Source organism: Nilaparvata lugens, chromosome 7 (genome assembly GCF_014356525.2).
Source record: "Nilaparvata lugens isolate BPH chromosome 7, ASM1435652v1, whole genome shotgun sequence".
NCBI lineage: Eukaryota > Metazoa > Arthropoda > Insecta > Hemiptera > Delphacidae > Nilaparvata > Nilaparvata lugens.
In genome coordinates, this window is record NC_052510.1 from 6783111 (window position 1) to 6805602 (window position 22492).

General features: G+C 33.7%; 1 protein-coding gene across 1 annotated transcript; it reads left to right on the plus strand.

The window, feature by feature from the left end:
• Positions 1-631: 631 nt before the first annotated feature.
• Positions 632-22234, plus strand: LOC111056333 (probable cytochrome P450 304a1). The gene is made up of 9 exons (XM_022343692.2): positions 632-873; positions 4861-5109; positions 6558-6715; positions 8169-8432; positions 12806-12926; positions 14882-15062; positions 18363-18480; positions 19467-19608; positions 21635-22234. The coding sequence occupies exons 1-9, from the start codon at positions 786-788 to the stop codon at positions 21832-21834; spliced, it is 1521 nt and encodes a 506-aa protein (XP_022199384.2). The 5' UTR covers positions 632-785; the 3' UTR covers positions 21835-22234.
• The last annotated feature ends 258 nt before the right edge of the window (positions 22235-22492 follow it).

Here is a 22492-nt window from a genome sequence, read left to right on the forward strand (position 1 = left end):
TTGCTTTGCTGCTGTTAGAAAGAAGTATAAATCAAATCAAGTAACTGTTCAGACGTTTATTGTAACATAATTATTTTTTTCCATCAAAATTATGAATTGAGATGATTTTTCTACTACTGATTAGGCTACAATAGTTTAACAAGTTTTTTAGGAAACAAAAATTTTGTAGCTACCGACAAAGACGCTTCTTGGTTAGAGCGATCTCAAATATATCAACCTCGATTTTTTTCTAACAATTTACAACACTCCATTGTCACCAGCTCAATAAAAGTCAATTAAGTGAAACAAATTCAAATGATAAGATACGTGTCTACTACGGACCTAGATTGTTTTCACTCCAACTTCCAATTCAAAACAAACCAATTGTTTGCTATTAATACACTTCAATGATTACAGAGCCTACACTTCAATAAATATTTCTAATTAGCTAATTGGTAAAACAGTAAAAAATGTATAAAATGATAAGAAAAACGGGACAGCGGGACAGACTCCAATGCGGAAGGTGCATAGGCTATCTGAAGTGAGAAGGCAGTTGAATTTAATTGCATGCCATAATTAATGGACTAGAATGTTCTAAAATAATCAGTAACTTTTTTTTGTTATTTTCTAGCAATTTTGTTATTGTCTATGAATGAAATGAGATTGTTCTAGAATACTTCGACAGTTATACATTGAATGTGGATTTGCTGCAACATTTGTTGAAGGTGTTTGAAAAAACTTGAAGTTTTTGGAGCCAAGGCTCCTTTTTTAGTGTTTATCCGTGGAAATTTGCAAATTATAACAATATGACACCTATTCTTTTGTCATTAGTAATCGTTGTTCTATTGTTAATCTATTTGAATACTTTCCGACTGCCAAAGAATTTCCCTCCAGGTAAGAATAAACTACAATAACCACAGAATCACTTCACTTGAATTGGCTAGTTTATGAAAATTATTAAAAAACAATATAAAAATATAAAGTATCCTTTTATTTAAAACGTTTAAATGTTTTCAATTAAAGAGTACTTCATGTTTTTAATAATAAACTACAATTACGTCTTATAGCATTAGATTTACTTTATTCTCAGTATATTTTGAATCCTAAAATTTTTATAGCTGGTATCAAAGAGTTTGGTATAATGTTTTTTGTACATAGATTTAGGCTTCCAATCTAAATACGTTCAATGTATTGCCTTCACTTTTAAATATAGTTGGCCACAGCAATAGTAGGTAATATTATAAAGTTTACTAAAAAAAAATACATCACATCTCTATTCTTTTAAGGCTGCGCAAAGGCTAAAAATAAACTTTCTACTGGTGATATTTTCAAAGTTTTTCGATTTGTATATCATCAAGCTATCAAAATGAAAAAGTTTTCTCAGGAGAACATTTCTTCCCGATCAATACTTTTTTAGATATGAGCGCCTAAAGTTTTAATTTTTGGTACAGAACATTTCAAATTCGGTAAGGGATGAATCCATGAGATTGAGAGGATGAATTCTTCATGGTATTGTTGATTAAATAGAACAAAAACTTTCTGAAAATATCAATTTTTGAGAAAGTTTTTCAATTTACTAAAAATGACTTAGTAAATTGAATAACTTTCACAAAAATTGATATTTTCAATTTTCTGTGTTTTATTCAACCAACAATACCATGAAGAATTTATCCTCTGAATCTCATAGATTTACCTATTACCGAATTTTAAATGTTCTGTCCCAAGAATTTAAACTTTAGGCGCTTATATCTCAAAAAGTAATGATCGGAAAAAAATGTTTTCCTGAGAAAACTTTTTCATTTTGATAGCTTGATGATATACAAATTGAAAATATTTGAAAAATATCACCAGTAGAAAGTTCATTTTTAGCCTTTGCACAGCTTTAATATACAAAATACAGTACCGTATATTAAAACGTTACCGTAAACCGGGGTGAATTCGGACTACTGTGGCGAAGTCGGACAGAGCTACCCGCGTCTACTGATTTTGAATTTGGAGGCATTAGACACTCGATATAACCTCAAAAAGTGGTGACTCGAGAAGGCAGTAAGCTGTTGAATGTTGTTTACATGTTTTAAGAACCAACACACGTGATATTTCGAGTGAATAAATAGAAATTTGAAGTGCCAAAAATATTGATTTACATTTATATTGATCAAAACCTCCACAAATCATCGATATCAAAGTAAGTTGAAGCTTGCACTTATTTTTCTTCGATAATACATATTCTCAGCTACATAACCAAACTTTCACATTCTATGTTTTCGACTTTTTAGTATTTTTTATATAATAAATACTGAAAAGTCACACTTTTCAGGGGCGAATTCGGACATGCCAAGAATGGTTGTAAAATGGTGTTTAAAGTTTAAATGTCAAAACAAACGTAATTTTTCATTATTCTATGCATTGCGGTACAGATACGGTATCGTGACAAACTTTTTTTTTGGGGGGGGGGCAAAATGTTTTATGAGTGAAGGGGTGTACAACATGCCAATATTGTGTAGTTTTTCATTATTTTATGTTTAGCTAATGCATTATTGTGTACCTACATTTTTATTACGTATTCTATGCATGTCGGTACAGAGGTGTACTGTGATCAACTTTTATTGTTGGGAGGGGGGGAGTAGAATAACTTTTTCTTGAAGGGGGTACAACATGCCAATATTGTGAACTTTTTCATTATTTTATGTTTAGATAAAATGAGTTACAGTGTAATGTTTCATTATTATTAGCTTAGTGGTACGGAGGCGTACCGTGACCTACTTTTTTAAAATGGGGGGGGGGCAAAAATATTTTTTGTGGAGTACAACATGTCAATATTGTGTAGTTCAGGCATTGACAAAATTCTTTTTTTTAAGGGTTTTCAACATGACAAGGAAATATAAGCCAGTCCTTGGGCCAACTGGCCACAAGAAATATAGTGAAGAATCACTTCTAAAAGCTCCACTAGTGTTATGATGGCAGTAAATGGGAGGGGTGATCTACTGCCACCATTCACTGTGTACAAATCTCAATTTTTGTACCCCACCTGGATAGAGGGTGGTCTCCCAGGAATGAGATATGGATGTAGCAAGAGTGGGTGGTTTGACATGCGCCTGTTCGAGGAATGGTTCATCACGGTGGCCCTCGTCTATTTTCGTGACAAAGTGGGGAGAAAGTTGTTGATTGGTGACAACCTAGCCAGTCACTTCTCAGCTGAGGTTATAAGACTGTGTAAGCTGAATGGCATTGATTTTGTTTTCTTTCCGCCAAATTCTACCCACTTATTCCAGCCGTTGGATGTTGCAGTTTTCAGAAGCATGAAAGCTGCCTGGCGTAGCACATTAGGAGAGTGGAAGAAGAGGAACAGAGGTGCTGTGCAAAAATCCGTGTTCCCCAGACTTTTGCGTGAAGCTATAGAATCCATGGGGGACAAACTTCGAGCGAACATCATTGCTGGATTTAGGGCTACTGGTCTAATCCCATTAGACAAAGAGGAGGTGCTCAAGAAGCTACCTAAGCAAGCAGATGATACTTCACCAAATTGGTGCGATGCTCTAAGAGAAAAGTTGGAGGAGACACGAAAAGGTGACACTCCTAAAAGTCGTGGGAAACGCGTGACTGTCCATCCAGGGCAGAGCATCACAACAACATGTTTGAATAATGACACCGACAATAACGTCCTGCAAACTGTTATGGCTGAAGAGGAAGGAATCTTTGCATCTGAGTCTGAAGAAAGTGATGCTGGCACCTCCCATGAAGAGCTGGTCGACATCCCTGATGAGCACAAGGCTGAAGGTGACTTCGTCCTTGTTAAATTCGTGACACAAGAAGATAACCGGGACAAAGTTTATGTTGGAAGAATCGAAAACATCCTTGATACAGAGAACACCGAATATGAAATTCGATTTTTAAGAAAGAAGGATGGAAAAAAGGAGATTACTTTCAGTTTTCCTGATATCCCAGACATTGAAACTGTGTCACTGGGATCAATCATAACAAAACTGAAACCCAAAAAACTGCGTAGAGAAAAGTTCATGTTCCCTGGACTAGAAGACTTTGTAAATATTAAGAATGTATACTAATATTATCTGATTGTGTTCAATTCATTCCTTCATATTATCTGATTGTATTTTTGATTTTTTGCATTATTGATTTTGCATTATAGTAAATTTCAATAGTGAATTTTATGGATAAATGCTTCTAATTATTTTTAAAGGGTTTTCTGTTTTTTTTTAAAACGAAAATATGTGTCCGAAATAGCCCCTAGTGTCATCAGAATTCGGAAATAAATGCAAAACAACCTGTGTCCGACTTCACCCCAACCCATGGGGTGAATCCGGACACAATTTGGGATTTAAAAAAAAAAAAAACGGGTTGGTGTACAAATATGAAAATGGGATAGAAAGCACCGGGAAGAACAGTAGATTTTATATTCCAAGTATGAAAATGATCATTTTAATATAAACCACTTAAATATTTAAAAAACCTGAAAAAGTGTCCGACTTCACCCCGGTTTACGGTATTCAAGATTTTCCAACAGTTTTATGATAATCTTGAAACCAATTCTAAGATTCCTTGAAGTAATTCAACAGAATAAAAGTGAATGAAATAGCATATTCAAATAACTATGAGCTGATTTAATAATAAATATACATTTTTAAATTTCCAATCATAACCAATCCCTTGAAGAAGTTCAGCTCTACCGTATATTATTGATTATAGAAGCATTATGAAACATTATGAGCCATCATAAAGAGATAGATATCTACCATATAATATTGATTATTGAAAAAAATAGATAATCATCAGTAAAACTAATTTAATGAATGAACTGTATTAACGAATGAATGAACTGTATTAATGAATGAATGGAAACTTATGATAAAAACTGTATTCTAGGACCGAAAAACTTTCCGATATGGGGCGGTTACTACCAAGTACTGTGGGAGAACCTAAACCTGCCCTACAGAACGTTCCACGCGATGGCCAAGCGCTACAAGACGAACGTGGTTGGCCTGTTTTTGGGCAACTTCAAGGTGGTTGTCGCCTGTGACCTGGACACTTGTCGCGAGGTCCTGCTCAAACCTGAGTTTCAAGGTCGTGTAGACGCGTTTGTGCCGCGACTACGGGGTGATGGAGATCTGTTAGGTCAGTTATAAGAAATGTTCAATTCCTGCAATAAAAACAATCCATCAAATTTATAATACATTTTTGACTCTTCTCCAATCATTCATAATATGATTTACATATATTTTTTTGAAAGGAAAAATAAATATAGGTACCTATAGAGAGGTCCACGTTATAATGGCAGTGTTTGATTAGGAATGGTATTGCTATGTCTATCATTCAACAAAGCGGATAGCGCTATCTCTTTCTTGCTTTGCTTTGTTGCCAGATCGTCTTTTAATAATGTAGAATTAATAATTAATTAACAAAATATTTTATCTTAGTTCAGAAAATTCATTATAAAAATATATAAAAAATATAATTTCTTGCTTGTCCCCCCGGACGGATCATATCCATGGGGGCGAATGCCAATAATGTAATACTTAAAGAGAAATATTCTTGTAACAAATTGTTGTATATTTGATCAATAAAGGCAATTATTATTATTATTATTATTATTGAAAAATATTTTTTGTCTTAATAACTAAGTAGCCGGAGATCAATTCTGATCTCAAGACTAAAATAGTTGCAATTCAAAGCAGAGAATCATTCACTCTTTTCCAGATCAGAGGATTAGAAACTTGCGTACAATATTAGTTGTACCAAGAACTGCTGCTTTCTGCATAATTCTCATATGCCATTTCTCCAACTGCAGCTGTTCCATTGCTTGTCTCCATTCTTTTATGACCAGTCCATTGGCAGACACTACTATAGGGATTATCACCACCTTCCTTAATTTATACATATCTTTCAGTTCAACTCACAGGGGCTGGTATTTTGTTTTCTTTTCAGCAATGGTACTCACAAGATTCTCATCAAAATCAAAATAATAATTATAATAATAATAAGAAATGTTCAATTCCTGCAATAAAAACAATCCATCAAATTTATAATACATTTTTGACTCTTCTCCAATCATTCATAATATGATTTATATTACTATTATTATTAACAAAATATTTCATCTGAATTATGAAATTATTGAAAAATATAATCTCTTGTTTAATAAAATATAACTGATTATTTTAAACGTGAATGAACAGTTAATATTACATCAATAAGCCTGTATCAGCTACCGTCTATAGAAGGCATTGACAAAACAGAGGATCGGCAACGTTGATCTCCTATCTTTCTCCACTGCCATTATAACGTGGACCTCACTATAGTTAACTTTTTACTATTCACTCCACATCACTATTTTCTGCCCAAAATTATTTACACTTGAAATGTAAAGTTTGATACGATTCAATAAACAATAAAAATGCAATACTACAACTAAAAAACCATATTGAATATTGTAATTAAATAATTTCTTGAAGTTCAATAAATAATAATAGAATTTCAGATGAATGATACTAGTAGGTATCATTATTTATAGAATAATGTAATAAATCTAATTTATATTAATAAAGATTTTCTTCAAAATTCAGGCATAATCTTCTCGGAAGGTCCCCTATGGCAAGAACAGCGCCGATTTATGCTGAGAAATATGCGCGATTTTGGTTTCGGAAAGAGGTCGGATTCTTTGGAACACGATCTGCAAGAGGAAGTGCAAGATCTGATCGACTTAATAAGGAAAGGAAATACGGTGAGTCATTTTATAATAAAACCCCAAACTCTTCAATGATACGGTAATTGAAATATATGATGTGATTAAAATTATTTCATCACTCAATCAATCAATAATTGTATTCAATTCAACACAAAATACATAAAGGAAATCAAAATACAAAAAATCACAATCAAAAATTAGTTTCTACAAAATACAAAAACAGGCTTCATAGTGCTTCATAAACAGTATGTTAATGATAGCCTAATAATTTTATATTTTGATGAAGTTGGAATTCGGTTTTCAACACGGTAACTTGAATGTTCAGTATTTTTTTAAGATTTAAGATCGAGAAAGTTAGGAGAAAAACGTTGCCGAACCTCAGTCTTATCAATGCCTTCTATAGACGGTAGATGATACAGGTTTATTGATGCAATATTAACGGTTCATTCTCGTTTAAAATAATCAATCATATTTTATTAAGCAATAATAAAAAAGACGATCTGACAACAGAGCAAAGCGAAAAAGAGATAGCACTACCCGCTTTGTTGAATGATAGACAAGGATAGCAATACCATTGCTAATCAAACACTGCCATTATAACGTAAACCTCACTATGGTTAAAACTTTGCCCATGTTGTCAGGACTTGTGCAAAGACCGAGTAGCCAAGACTATCACATAATCTAGCTACATTTGGACTGCTGTAAAAATTAGAATTGGAACAGTTTTAGGCGTAAGCCTGTGTTATTTTCTGTAAGCTGTGTATTTCTGAATGATTGAATAAATAAATAATTATTTACATAACAATATTTTCGCCACACTGTACAGAAAGCAGCTGTTTTCCAGTCCCTACGAAGATCTGAAAGACATTGTTTGCAGACGACTCTCGTCTGACGTCAGCTTCAGACGAGGCTTCTTTCCGGCCGCTTTTTGAAAATGTGTTTGGACAACTGTGCCATAATTATGGTGCATTGTGTTCAGGAGGGTGAGATCGGAAATTTCCACCCCACTTTGAGTACCCTTCGACGTCTGGTTCTTGAGATATGATACATTTCCCCCCCCCCCTATCATAAAACATTCTTATTCGATTTGTTATTCTTATATAGCTGAAGCCAAAAAGTTAGTGGGCTTCGTGGGTCACTTGGTGTAACCTACTCACAGCTGATGCAATGTCTCTTTATTTGTTTCAATGTTTCTGTATTTATTGTCTCTTTTGATTTAAAAATCATCACCTGAGCATAAGCTAGATGACAACTCTACTTGACAACATCAGCTGTTGGAACGCACAAGAGACCCACGAAACCGCCTAACTTTTTGGCGTCAGCTATACCTGTAGTGTGGCGAAAAATATCGTACGCGACTCTCTCAGAAAGGTGTTTACGGTATTCGGATAACATATTCGGGAAACTATCCTCATACCGTAAACACTAACTTTCTGTGCTTCTATATTGCACACTTCTCAAATATCTCACATTAATTTCCTGTTTCCAGGAGGTGTGCAAAGACCGGATCGCCCAGATCCCAGAGCTGCTATACGCGATTAACGCGAACATGGCAATCCAGATCTACTCGGGGGATCGGAAGCCACTGGCCGAGGCGCACGAGTTCGGCTTTGTGATGGCGGAGCAGGCCAAAGTCATTGATGCCACCACAGGGGCACTCAACATCACGCCCTGGATGCGTCATTTCTTCCCAAAACAAGTTGGCTACACTGTCACTAAGCACGCTACAAAGTATGCTAAACGATTTGTCGATGTGAGTATCACCATCGTCTCAAGTTCAAAGTCATTTATTTATTTGCCATAAACCAATTACAAATTGATAAAATGAATATTATCAAGTAGCAGGAAACCCATCAAGGGTCTCCTCAAGGGTCTATTCAAAAACTTGACAAACTGAAAACTTGACCAAGTGGAATCTTGAAGAATTGAATATAGGCCTATAACCATCATCTCGGTTAATTAAGAATCTATATGCAAAGTTTGAAAAGTTAGCAAAGTATAACAAACTGCAAGCATGACGCATTGAAATCTTGAAGAATTGAATATAGGCCTATAACCATCCTCGGTTAGTAAGAATCTATATTATGCAAAATTTCAAGTTAATCAGTCCAGTAGTTCAGACGTGATGATGCGTCAAACATACCGGTAAACCGGGGTGACTTTGTCCCAATTTTGGGGAGTTGAGATTTTAAACCGCTTGCAGTCAATACTCAAATTGCAACAAATCTCTTGCAATATTTTTTATTGTGTTCTGCAATGTTTGAAGAGTATTTTCCATTAAAAAAGGTTACCGTAGCATTTTCTCCGTTTTAACAAAGATATATTTTTTGAAATTAAGAGACAATGTCAACCAGGGGTTGGGGTGACTTTGTCTCACTTTGAAAAATATATGGAAAAAAGTTCATTTTCAAAGAGTCAGACAAAGTGAAACCAACTGATAACCTTTAAAATGAATAATTACATTGAAAACAAATGAAATCCACTTGAAAAAATCACAAATTTTTCTTTAAAATAATATTTTACTTTCTGCTGCCTAAAGATCTCTTTTAGCGTCAAGGCATGTTGGCTCCAGCTGCATAATCAGCTGAAAATGAATATTAAGATCGTATTAATCTCAAGCAAGGTGAATATTTTGTTTTTACTTTCCTTGCCCTACTACCATAGGTAAGGAAAGTATTGCTTTCCAAAAAAATTAATGTACCCCAATTTCAAGTTTTCTATACGTTTCAAGGTCCCCTGAGTCCAAAAACATGATTTTTGGGTATTGGTCTGTGTGTGTGTGTGTGTGTGTGTGTGTGTGTGTGTGTGTGTGTGTGTGTGTGTGTGTGTGTGTGTGTGTGTGTGTGTGGTGTGTGTGTGTGTGTGTGTGTGTGTGTGTATGTGTATGTGTGTGTGTGTGTGTGTGTGTGTGTGTGTGTGTGTGTGTGTTGTGTGTGTGTGTGTGGTGTGTGTGTGTGTGTGTGTGTGTGTGTGTGTGTATGTCTGTGAACACGATAACTCCATTCCTAATCAACCGATTGACTTGAAATTTTAAACTTAATGTCCTTATACCCTGAGGACCCGACAATAAGAAATTCAATGAAATTCAATTCAAGATGGCGGAAAAAATGGCGGATAATTACTAAAAACCCATGTTTTTCACGTTTTTCTCGAAAATGGCTCTAACGATTTTCTTCAAATTTATACCATGGATAGCTATTTATAAGCCCTATCAACTGGCATAAGTCTCATTCCAGGGAAAATTTCAGGAGCTCCGTAATATTCTTGAGAAAAATGGCGGATAATTACTAAAAAGCCATGTTTTTCACGTTTTTCTCGAAAACGGCTCCAACAATTTTCTTCAAATTTATACCATGGATAGCTATTTATAAGCCCTATCAACTGGCATGAGTCTCATTTCTGGGAAAATTTCAGGAGCTCCGTAATATTCTTGAGAAAAATGGCGGATAATGACTAAAAAGCCATGTTTTTCACGGTTTTCTCGAAAGTGGCTCCAACGATTTTCTTCAAATTTATACCATGGATAGCTATCTATAAGCCCTATCAACTGACATGAGTCCTATTTATGTGAAAACTACAGGAGCTCCGTAATATTCTTGAGAAAAATGACAGTTACTAAAAAACCATTTTTTCACGATTTTCTCAAAAACGGCTCTAACGAATTTTTTGAAATCCATACCCTGTATAGTTATTTATTAGCTCTATCAACTGACATGAGTCTTTTTCCTGGGGTGCTAATGAGGGGTCCACCCAATCCTTGAGAAATGGACTTTGTAACCTCCTTCTCGTGTATGAGGTAGGTTGGTACATGGTTTTTACTTTTTCTTCTTCCATATACCGTGGGTAGGTAGAGCAGTTTATAATAAGGACACAGTCATAGTCAAGATATTTCATCTGTAGAACAGCTGTTTTGACGAATTTCAAAAAAAATCATCGAATTTCACAATTTACATAAAGGAAAAAGTACTCTGAAAACAATTGTATATACGCATATACAGTAGTCTGATCGTAGTTGCAAATATGTTGCCGTCAATCGTTATTATGTTATTCCCCTAAATCATTCTCGTTTGATAATGAGGCTTATAGTTCAATGAGCAAGGAAAGTTGTGTGAGTGTACCACACCAGATTTTATTAGGTAGAATCTATATATATATATATATATATATATATATATATATATATATATATATATATATATATATATATAATATATATATATATATATATATCTATATATATATATATATATATATATATATATATATATATATATATATATATATATAATATATATATATATATATATATATATAAAAGCGAAATGGCACTCACTCACTGACTGACTGACTCACTCACTCACTCACTCGCATAACTAAAAATCTACCAGACCAAAAACGTTCAAATTTGGTAGGTATGTTCAGTTGGCCCTTTAGAGGCGCACTAAGAAATCTTTTGGCAATATTTTAACTCTAAGGGTTGTTTTTAAGGGTTTAAAGTTCGTCTTTTAGCTTGTATATTCTTCTTCTCCCAATCTCTTAATTATAATTGAAATTTCCATATCATATGTTACTATAGAACTATAATCTAGATAGAGTACCTCTTTGAAACAGTTGTTAACTGGCAACTAAATTAATAATTTTGTCAGGTTGGCATTAAGTTGAGTTGACTTTGTTAGGTTGGCACCAAGTTGAAGATTTAAATGCATTTATCGCGGAAAGATTGATTGGGCACTGCTACTTCAATCCTGGGAATATTATATTACTAGCCGTCAGGCTCGCTTCGCTCGCCATATCCGTTTAGCCAGACGTTTAGTCTGGACCCCCGACTGGATTGTTCTTACATATGATAAAAATGCTCAAATGAAAAATGCAGGCGAGCGAAGCGAGCCTGCTGATCTCATTCTTGGACGATCCATTCGAGGGGTCCAGGGGGCGGAGCCCCCTGGCTAGACGGATATGGCGAGCGAAGCGAGCCTGACGGCTAGTACATTATATTTATCATATTTTGAATTGTATTTGCATCATATCCTGCATAATCTCACAATTTTCATACTGGGACAAAGTCACCCCAATTTTAACCTAAAAGTGACCTCGTTGTTTTTAACTAGTAACAGAACCCTAACCAGTTAAACTATGGATATTATAGATATACCAATTGAAACATAATAAACAGGCTTAAATAATATGTACTCAACGATATCATAAGTCGTTTAGAAACAAGTTTTCTAATACGAAGTTTTCCGACAACGAAATCACAAGATGAAGCAAACAGTTTAGTTTTATGTCGATAATTCAACTAATATATCGAGATTCGACAAGATATCGATTGTAGAACCTCGATAATGATCAGGGCTACGGGTATCAATGTTGAATATCGACTTCGGATAACAGAGATCGGAGATAAACTGATTTGAATATTTTCCCGCGAGGTGGGACAAAGTCACCCCGGTCGACGGTAATTTTCCTATCCCGTCGTGTATTAGCCAGTTCTTTCCTTTATTATAGTATAGATTACATTATGGCATTACCAGCAAGAACAACTTGTGTGCCGGCAGTGAGCTCGCACAACTATGATAAAAAATCAATGAGAAGCTAGGACAAATAATTTTGAAGATTTATACCAAAAGACTCATTGATTAAAACACTACATAATGAAGATAGATAATCTATACTATAATAAATACCTGGCTTATACACGTACAGGATAGGGAAATTATGTTTCACACATCATCACGTCTGAACTACTGGACTGATTAACTTAAAATTTTGCATAATAGATTCTTAATTAACCAAGGATGGCTATAGGTTTATTTTCAATTCTTCAAAATTTCATTACGTCAAGTTTTCAGTTTGTTAAGTCTTGAAGTAGACCCTTGCGAAGCACGGGCTACCTGCTGGTTTAGAATAAACATTTCTCTCAATCCAATCCATTATAATATTCATATTGAATTTTGTAATTTTTAATTCATTCTTATGAATCGTGAAGTGTAATGGTTTATAATATCAATCAATCAATAATAGGTGTCAATAATATTTCAATCAATCAATGATAGTTTCTATATTTAAATATAAAAGTTCAATTGCAGAGCTTTAAAATAATAATTTACGATAATTCTATCATTCCAGAGTCTGATATCCAATCACAAGGAAAAATTGAGTGACGAGACGTCCAATGATTTCATAGACAGATACATTCACGAAATGAACAATAGAATCTATAGAGGCGACGAGTATAATTCATTCTCAGGTCAGTTGATGTATTTTATATCATATGTTCATATCTCTCAGAAATTTAATGATTTTCAATTATTTTTTCACGTTCTAAGAACAAAAAAGATTAATTGAAATTTGCATTTTCAAAATTAGCATTGAAATTCAACTTTTGTTGATTTTATCTTCATTTAAATTCATAGCAAATTTTTCATTTCAATGCTTCATTCAAAAAGAAAATTCACTTGCTTTTGGAAAGGAAAGAGTTCAGCATCCCCTAACTATAGCAAACAGAGCTGCAGAGTCGAAATTAATTTTAAAATATTTTTTTTTTATATTTCCCTCTGTAACCTTTTGTTGCCTATGATTATGACTGGACTAATTGAAATGAAATACTGGGTGTTTTAAAAAGAATGACCCAATTTTATAAACAGTTATATTTATCTAAGAAAATGGTGTACACAACCCAATTTTACATCAAATTACTCACAGAAGTATCTAGTTTATGATTATATATTATTAGGGTCGTTTGCACAGTGACAGTTCAAACTAAATTTCATTTTAAACTGGATTAAATCCGTATCAAGTCTCGTTTGTTATAATGTGTTTCATTTTGAGTTTAAGCCACCAGCTGATTGAATCGAGTTTAAGCTTTGACTGTTCAAACGGCCCTAAATGTTCTCCTTCTGTGGCTTGGACGACATCTAAACGGTAGCCAGATGTTCGCAAGATGTCTTTTCGGACTGTAGCTACTGCATCAGTTATCCTGGTTTTAGCTCCTCAATATCAAGTGCTAAAGTGCTAAGGGATGAACAACGTTGAAGATCGTGTTTATCTTTCTCCCTTAGCACTTGATGTTGAGGAGCTAAAAACCAGGATAACTGATGCAGTAGCTACAGTCCGAGAAGACTTCTTGCGAACAGTCTGGGATGAATTTGGCTACCGTCTAGATGTCTTCCGAGTCTCAAAAAGAGGGCACATCAAACACTTATAATACATCATCATAAACTTCATAAACATGAAACTTGATGTAGAATTGGGTTTTTACACCATTTTTTACTTTCCTTGCACTATTACCATAGGTAAGGAAAGTATTGCTTTCCGAAAAAAATTAAGGTACTCCAATTTCCAAATTTCTATACGTTTCAAGGTCCCCTGAGTCCAAAAAAGTGTTTTTTGGGTATTGGTCTGTATGTGTTTGTGTATGTGCGTCTGTGTACACGATATTCCATCTCCCAATTAACGGAATGACTTGAAATTTGGAACTTAAGGTCCTTACACTATAAGGATCCGACACGAACAATTTAGATCAAATGCAATTCAAAATGGCAAAAATGTCGTCAAAAACAGGGTTTTTCGCGATTTTCTCGAAAATGGCTCCAACGATTTTGATCAAATTTATACCTTAAATAGTCATTGATAAGTTATATCAACTGCCACAAGTCCAATATCTGTAAAAATTTCAGGAGCTCCGCCCCATCTATGCAAATTTTGATTTCAGATTTCCAATTATCAGGTCTCAGATATGATTTAAACGAAAAATTTCGAGTGGAAAAGATTGAGCATGAAAATCTCTTCAATTAATGTCCAGTAACATTTTCACCTAAAATTGAAAATAAGCTTGATATTTGACAAAATGTGATTATTCAATTGCAAACTGTTTGCAACTGTTGATTCTATTAAATAATTCACTACGAAGAGATAGCAGATCTCGTGTGTATCCAGCATTATTGTCCTGTCACCAGCTGGCTCAGATCCTTGAATAGTAGACTTGAGATCCGTCAGGTGATCAATTTTCGTAACGGCAAGGAAAGTTGTGTGAGTGCGCCACACCAGATTTTTAAAATAAAAATGACTGTTTAGAATTGGGTCATTCTATTTGAAACACCCGGTATTTTCTATTTGGCGGAGTTAGGACTTTTAAGTCCTCTCTTCCACTCACTCCAAATCATGCTACCTCAATTGATGTTATCTATGTTTGAATTGGAACAGAGAGACAACTGCAAGTGATTGGCTTGGATATGCTGTTTGCTGCCTCGACAACAATCCCCTTCATGACGGCATTCATCCTCCTGCTGCTTACAAAATACAAGGAAGTGCAGAGAAAATGCCAGGAGGAAATCGACCAAGTGGTAGGACAAGGGAGATTGCCTACACTGCAGGACCGTCAGTTGTGAGTTTGATTTATATTATATTCAAGGTCTATAAAAAAAAATACAGGTCATGACACAATCCCGTGCTGCATTGCAAAATCGCCGAAAATTTCTGCAAAATTGCATAATCGGGTTCTAGTTCACCAATTTTCAAATTTATTCTAAGCTGTTATCATTGTAAATTGAACATAACATGATGTGCTATTAGTAATTGGAATTGTAAAAATAATTCTTCCTACAGAATTACAGTATTTAGCAAAATACTAGAAACTGAATTGTTGATTTTTAGATTTAATTGATCGGGAACTTTTTGAAGTTGGCCTCGCATATTTGTGTTTTGTAATAGGACCACCTTCATAGTTTATTTCTTACCTATTCCATCTACTCTCTATTGTATTGTGTTATGAAGTTTAATATTTCGAATACTTTCATGATAAGTTTCATTCCACATGGATGAAAATAACAACTTTTCTTTCCTCAGTATTGCTAATGTGATCTAGTATAATGTTGATAGCTTAATATATACTATATTATTTTCTTCGATATTTGTAATTAATCAATACTAGTGCAGAACTGTTAAATAATTATTATTTATCTCTTAAGTTTGATTTAATTTTATTGTCAATTTTTGTAAATGTTACCATAGGCAACAGCCTAGTAACAATTATCAATAAATATATCTATCTATCTATCTTGTCCCAATGCCTTATGAATCATAATCCATAGGTTACAAGAATAAGAACAATTTTTAATAATAAATAAATGAATTATTGAAGCATTTATTATTGAAATTCCATTATTGAAGAATTGAAAACCTGAATTCACATATTATCAGAACTAGAATATTGTTTTTAAAATTAATAATGCATGATTTTGTTACGAGCGAATTGAATTAGATTAGATTTTCAAATGTATCGCCATGAAATAGGCACAAATGGCCACTCCATAAAGACACGAGTGTCTTGACCTGGTTTTTATAGACCTTGATTATTTTGGTTCTAAACTCGAAACCCATCCAAAATTATTTATTTATTTATTCCAAGAAAACATAGAAAGACTCATAGACAAACTCCAGTACGAGCCCTAATGACAAAATGATAGTATAACATTACAATTAACATACAAAAAACAAACTAATATCGCACTTCAGTATAACTAATAACATTAGAAGAGAACAATATTGGGTTTCCGGAAAGTTAGTAAAGGGGTATAGGATGAAAGTATATGATGTATATATTATACATATAATTATACAAAGAAGAAACATTTGAAAAAAGAGAGTTAGTAAAGCTAAAAAATAATAATTTTTACATCAATTGAGCAGCATAATTTTTCAAATTATTTTTTGAATGTATTGTAGCGGTCATAGAAGGGGTCAAGGAATGGGTTTAGTCAATTGTACAAACTCATTGTTCTATTTAAATGAACTTATTGAGATGGTGAGCGGTTCTGACAAACGGTATTTGAAATAGCGTAGATAGTAATATAGTATTATAGACACACATTTCTTTCATTACTGTAAGTTGTGAGTGGAATAAATAATACAATACTATTGGTTCGGAACACACCTAAAACTAAATCTACTATCAACAAAAATGTGTGCACATCATCATCATTATCTCTCTTATGACTGTGAGTTGAGAATGGAATAAAATTATATTTATTCAGCCATGTACAATTATTACACTTACGTGAGAAGGCAAACAGGCTTATCCCCAAAACTGTCCCTTCTCATTATCGTTTTGAAACAAATCTAAAACTGTAGGTTCATCATCAACAAATGAAACTCATGATCATTATTTTGATTTATAAATTTTTAAAATATCTTAATAAATTCTTAATCATTTGATGAAACCTCATTTATTTACGTAGATAACAAAAACTAAACTAAGTAAACAACTTTTTATAAATCAACCAGTTATCATGTGATTGAATAACATCACATGATATCCTAACATCTTCCCCTTTTACTTTCTCATGCATTTTCTTTTTCAACCTTTCTTTCATTTCATATTCTTCTTAAAAACCTCTCATTTCTCCTTAATATTCTTTCGCTATTGGACTTTACCACATAGGACCGTGGGCATCAGCTTCATTAATAACTACTCCAGGCTTCCATAATTTTTTTCTCCAATCTTGGATATAAATGGGCTGATTTTCTTTGAAATAAGAGACACGTAGAATAATTATATGGCCTGTAGAATTGTATGATTCTTTCAGAAGAATAAACAAACTTCCATATATAATCAATTAGAGCTAGGATAGAATCTCAACTCCTCGACTCCTCAAATCAATCTTGCCCATTGAACCGCCCTTATCCACCAAAATGTTTTCTGTGTAAGTTCTGTAATAACGTTTGTATAATTCTGTTACAAGTTTTCAGGGATCTATCAGCAATAATTTTCCAACCACTCAAATCAGTTGCCCACCAAACTCTTAGGCTCAACTCACACTTTCGCGACTCAGATCGAGAAGAGACTCGACTCTAGTCTCTTCTCGACGCAGCATGTGTTTCCAAATGGTGACACTCAGACCAGTCGATTCTAGTCTCCGCGACCTCACGACTGTGAAACCGAGTCGAGCGTCGACTTGACATGTTGGTCGAGCCTCGACTTGAGTTGCGTAGTACCGTGCATTTTTAATGAAAGTGGAGTTATGTTTATGAAAGTGATGTTTTATCATTCTAGAAAAGACAATAATAGGAATTAGATACGACAATAATTGAATCGCTAATTGCAGAAAGGGAACATGTCCAGTTTTCATAATTTTACAGGAGAGACAAAAAACCTATTTAAACCTGAACCTAAACCTGTAGTAAATGATATATCAAAACGTCGTCATCACAATGCTTTCAGTTGCGGACATGTATCCTTCCTACAGTAAACGATGTATCTTACATAAAATATTTGATTTTTTGAAAAAAACAATTTTTGAAAAAGTTGGACATGTTCCCTTTCTGCAATTAGCGATTCAATTATATTCATAATTATTATAAAACCTATTACATGCGCAGAAGTGACGAATTGGATCTCATATTTTTAATAATGTGAGGTTAGAAATGGAGTAGCATGGAACTGAAGTAGTGACAATGAGCAAGAAAGTTGTAAGGTGGAGAGACTGGAGTATCCTCGACTGGAGTCGTACGATTTGAGTCGAGGTAGTGTGAGTTGAGCCTTATAATCAAATCTTCTCCTGTAAAATTATTCTTTCACTACAGCAATTAATATTCAACTAAAGTTATTATACTCATTTCAAAATGAATTATTCTCAGCTATTTCCATGATAATTATCAATTTATTTTTTTTAATTATGTTTTTCAGCTTGCCTTACTGCGAAGCGACCATCAGAGAAGCGATGAGATATCAGACTTTAGCACCACTGGGTGTTCCTCATAAAGCATTGGAGGATACAACACTGGGTGGATATTTCATTCCAAAAGTAAGAAGCCTGTCATTTTCTTTCCAAATTATTGCAATGAATGACACGAATAATCTCTTAGCATTAAACCATGTAGGGTAAATTGATATTTGATTCATCAACTTAAAATTTAAGAATTCAGGGCTACTTATATTCATTTAAAAATAGAATTATAGTACCTTATCTTTATCTATGTCTTTGTATTTTTAATCTATTATTTTATTAATTTCAAAAAAGATACTATTATTCTATTTTATGAATTGATTCATCAAATACATCTTTTTATGAATTAGCTAATTTAAAACAATGAGAAACTATTACATGATTCTTCTTGTAATATGACGTGAAGTATTAATTTAGGATAGAAAAAACTAATCGTTAGTCCTAGTACTAGTAACAGTTATATCCAATAAAAAAATACATCTTTTCTCAGACATTTGCTATTAATTTCGAATATCAATTTAATCTAAATACTGAGTATGAAAGTAATGTTTTTTAGTATAAAATGGAACATGATGATCCTTTTTTGATTACTTGTTGTAATATTTACATTATTTTTTGTTTCATTAAGGTGTAATGATAAAGATGTAACATCTTGTTAAGCCAGTGGCTTAAATAAATTATAGAGTATAAATGCAATGTTTTTTTAGTATAAAATGGAACATGTTGACCCTGTTTTGATTACTTGTTATAATATTTACATTAATTTTTGTTTTTTTAAGGTGAAATGAAAAAGATGTAACATCTTGTTAAGCCAGTGGCTTAAATAAATTATAAAGTATAAATGCAATGTTTTTTTAGTATAAAATGGAACATGTTGACCCTGTTTTGATTACTTCTTATAATATTCACATTAATTTTTGTTTCATTAAGGTGAAATGAAAAAAGATGCAACATCTTTTTAAGCCAGTGACTCAAATGAATTACATGTGTGACACAACATTTCTATATCACCTCAACATGGGAAAATTCCACAACATATCTGTGTCTATTTTTTTTCATTACAGGGAACCATGGTTTTAACAAGCTTGTACAGTGCACACAGAGATGAGAAGGTTTGGGATGAACCAGACAAGTTTATGCCAGAGAGATTCATTGACAGCGATGGAAAAATTATCAGGAAAGACATGACTGTACCTTTTGGACTGGGTAAGTTTTGGGAATCAAAGCAATACGTGGATCGTTCCAGAGTTGAGTTACACTGTTTTTTATAAACATGGCAGGTAAAGACTGACATTTTCAGGGGCCTTTCTTCCAGGCCGGCAGTCAGTGCTGTAAAATGCTGGCACACTACACAACTTGCGGTGAATTTGAGTCGCACTTTTATTCTATTCCCTTAAAAAACGGATCGTTCGTTCGTGCGTTTCAGTTGATTTATATGCCAATATTAGAGTAGTTTTCAACCAAAGTTAGTAGACAACTGTTTAATAACGTTGGTTTTCAACTATTTTAACAGCTTTGTCATTAAATATAGAAATCTGGTGTGGCCCACTCACACAACTTTCCTTGCCGTTATGAAAATTGATCACCTGACGCTAGTGTTCACGCGCATCTCAAGTCTACTATTCACAGACCTGAGCCAGCCAGTGACAGGACAATAACGCTGGAGACACACGAGGTCTGCTATCTCTTAATAGTGAATGATTTAATAGAATCAACAGTTGCCAACAGTTTGCAATTGCATAATCACATTTTCTCAAATTTCGAGCTTATTTTCAATTTTAGGTGAAAATGTTACTGAACATTAATTGTAGAGAGTTTCATGCTCAATCTTCTCCACTCGAAATTTTTTGTTTCAATTGTATATGAAGCCTGATAATCGGGAATCTAAAATCAAACTTTGCATGGATGGAGCGGAGCTCCTGAAATTTTCACAGATATAGGACTTGTGGCAGTTGATATAGCTTATGACTATTTTAGGTATAAATTTGATCAAAATCGTTGGAGACGTTTTCTAGAAAATCGCTAAAAACCATGTTTTTGACAATATTTTCGCCATTTTAGCCGCCATCTTGAATATCATTTGATCGAAATTGTTCGTGTCGGATCCTTATAATATAAGAACCTTGAGTTTCAAATTTCAAGTCATTCCGTTAATTGGGAGATGAGATATCGTGTACACAGACACACATACACTTATACAGACCAATACTCAAAAACCACTTTTTTGGACTCAGGGACCTTGAAACGTATAGAAATTTTGAAATTTGGGTACCTTAATTTTTTTCGAAAGCAATACTTTCCTTACCTATGGTAATAGGGCAAGGAAAGTAAAAATGTCATGTCTTGTGCATTGTTGAGCAAGACGACATTTTAACAGGTGGTAATAATATCTTCTTTTATATATCTTAAGCCCTCTTTATTGTTTGAGGTTGTCACCAGGGGGTACACTATGTATTTTACATTTGGCGGTAGAAGTGAGTGGTATCTCCATATTGAATTGCTTATAACTGACGAATGAATTATGGCAGACGCATTTCACATCACTGCCTCTAAACCTGAAAGGAAGTTCCCTGAAAATTTCAGCCTTTTCCTGCCATGCACAAGACTATAAAAAACAGTGCAACTTAATTCTGGAACGATCCTGGTACATGATTGAATCCACATCATGATTGATATGCCATTCAGCACATTTTTTAAACATTATGTTATAATTAAATTAAGATAGAAATTTCAAGTAATAGGTTTCGTACGTCAAAATCTAAATGATTGATTTTTTCTATGTTTGGTTTTTGGGAGAGAAATAGCACAAGGTTACCTTATTTTTTCACTCCCTGTCATTTTTGATGATGTAGGCTACTTGTTGCATGAATCAATAAAGAATAAAGAATTTCATTTCATTTTTTTTATTAATTTTAATTATTGAGGGCCAGTTTCCGAGCTTGAGATTTAGCCAAGTTCTAGACTTTTCAACTCTAGGATTTTGAATAGTAAAGCTTATCTTATACTAGATGTCATCTTGCTCGATAAATAATCGCCCCAAATGAAACATTATATTTTGAGTAGGCTTTAGGCATAGCTTTCATTCAAACTTTCAACTGAATTGTTCCTGGAGATGACAGAGCCAAAAAGTCACGCCTCGCCCCTGATTTCGTACGTCAAAATCTAAATTGATTTCAGTCGAAAATTGAAACAAATTCTAAAAATGTACGGTCAATATTTTTTTGTGTTTCAGGAAAGCGAGTGTGTGCAGGGGAGACGTTTGCCAGACAAAACATATTTGTTCAGATGACGGGGCTGTTGCAAAACTTCGACCTTGACATGCCCGCTCAGTGTAGGCTGCCCGATTTGAGTGAGAACGTGTCGGGGATCAGTGAGTCCCCCAAACCCTTCCAACTCAAGTTCACCGATAGATTGTACAACAAGAAAATTTGATGACAAACTCTCAACTTTGATACATTCACTACCTTGACTATATTAAGTTTACTTATAGATTGTACAAGAAGAAAATTTGAAGATTTTAAACTTTGATATATTCTCTATCCTACCTTGACTAGCTATATTTTTGATATTAGGGCAGAAGGCCTACATGCGATTGTTATGATCCATGATTCAACTGGAAAGACATTTTTGATAATACCGAATATCTTGAATATTGCAATTTTTTTAGATATCGGTATTGTATTTGCTTTTGCTTCATTTTTCATCTAATAAATACTATTATTAGTATTTACAATAAATTTTAGATTATATAACTTACACATTCACCTACTAAATACAGTAAAATTGTATAATTAATTAAATGCGGTTTATGAATAGAATTTGTTATTTTCCGACTAACTTCTTGATAAAATTATAGGCACCCGATTCCCTCCTATATTTCAAACTTGGATAATCTATTTTTGTGTAGTTGATAAGTTGATATTGTGGTAATTGTTCATATTAAATAAAAAGACTAAGAAATTGTCAAAAACCACAGATGTATTGAGAGTTAGAAAGATTGGTTTCGGTTGTTTCACCATTGTCAATTTCTGATAAACCAGAGTTTATCAGATAAACCAGGGTTGTAACAACCGAAACCGGTTGTCAATCT

What these genes read in the sequence shown, in the direction of transcription:
- LOC111056333 (XM_022343692.2), top strand. Translation starts at nt 786, where the DNA reads ATGACACCTATTCTTTTGTCATTAGTAATCGTTGTTCTATTGTTAATC. An exon ending in ACACTGCAGGACCGTCAGTT is followed by an intron (nt 15,063 to 18,362) that starts GTGAGTTTGATT and finishes TATGTTTTTCAG; the next exon opens with CTTGCCTTACTGCGAAGCGA. An exon ending in GACTGTACCTTTTGGACTGG is followed by an intron (nt 19,609 to 21,634) that starts GTAAGTTTTGGG and finishes TTTGTGTTTCAG; the next exon opens with GAAAGCGAGTGTGTGCAGGG.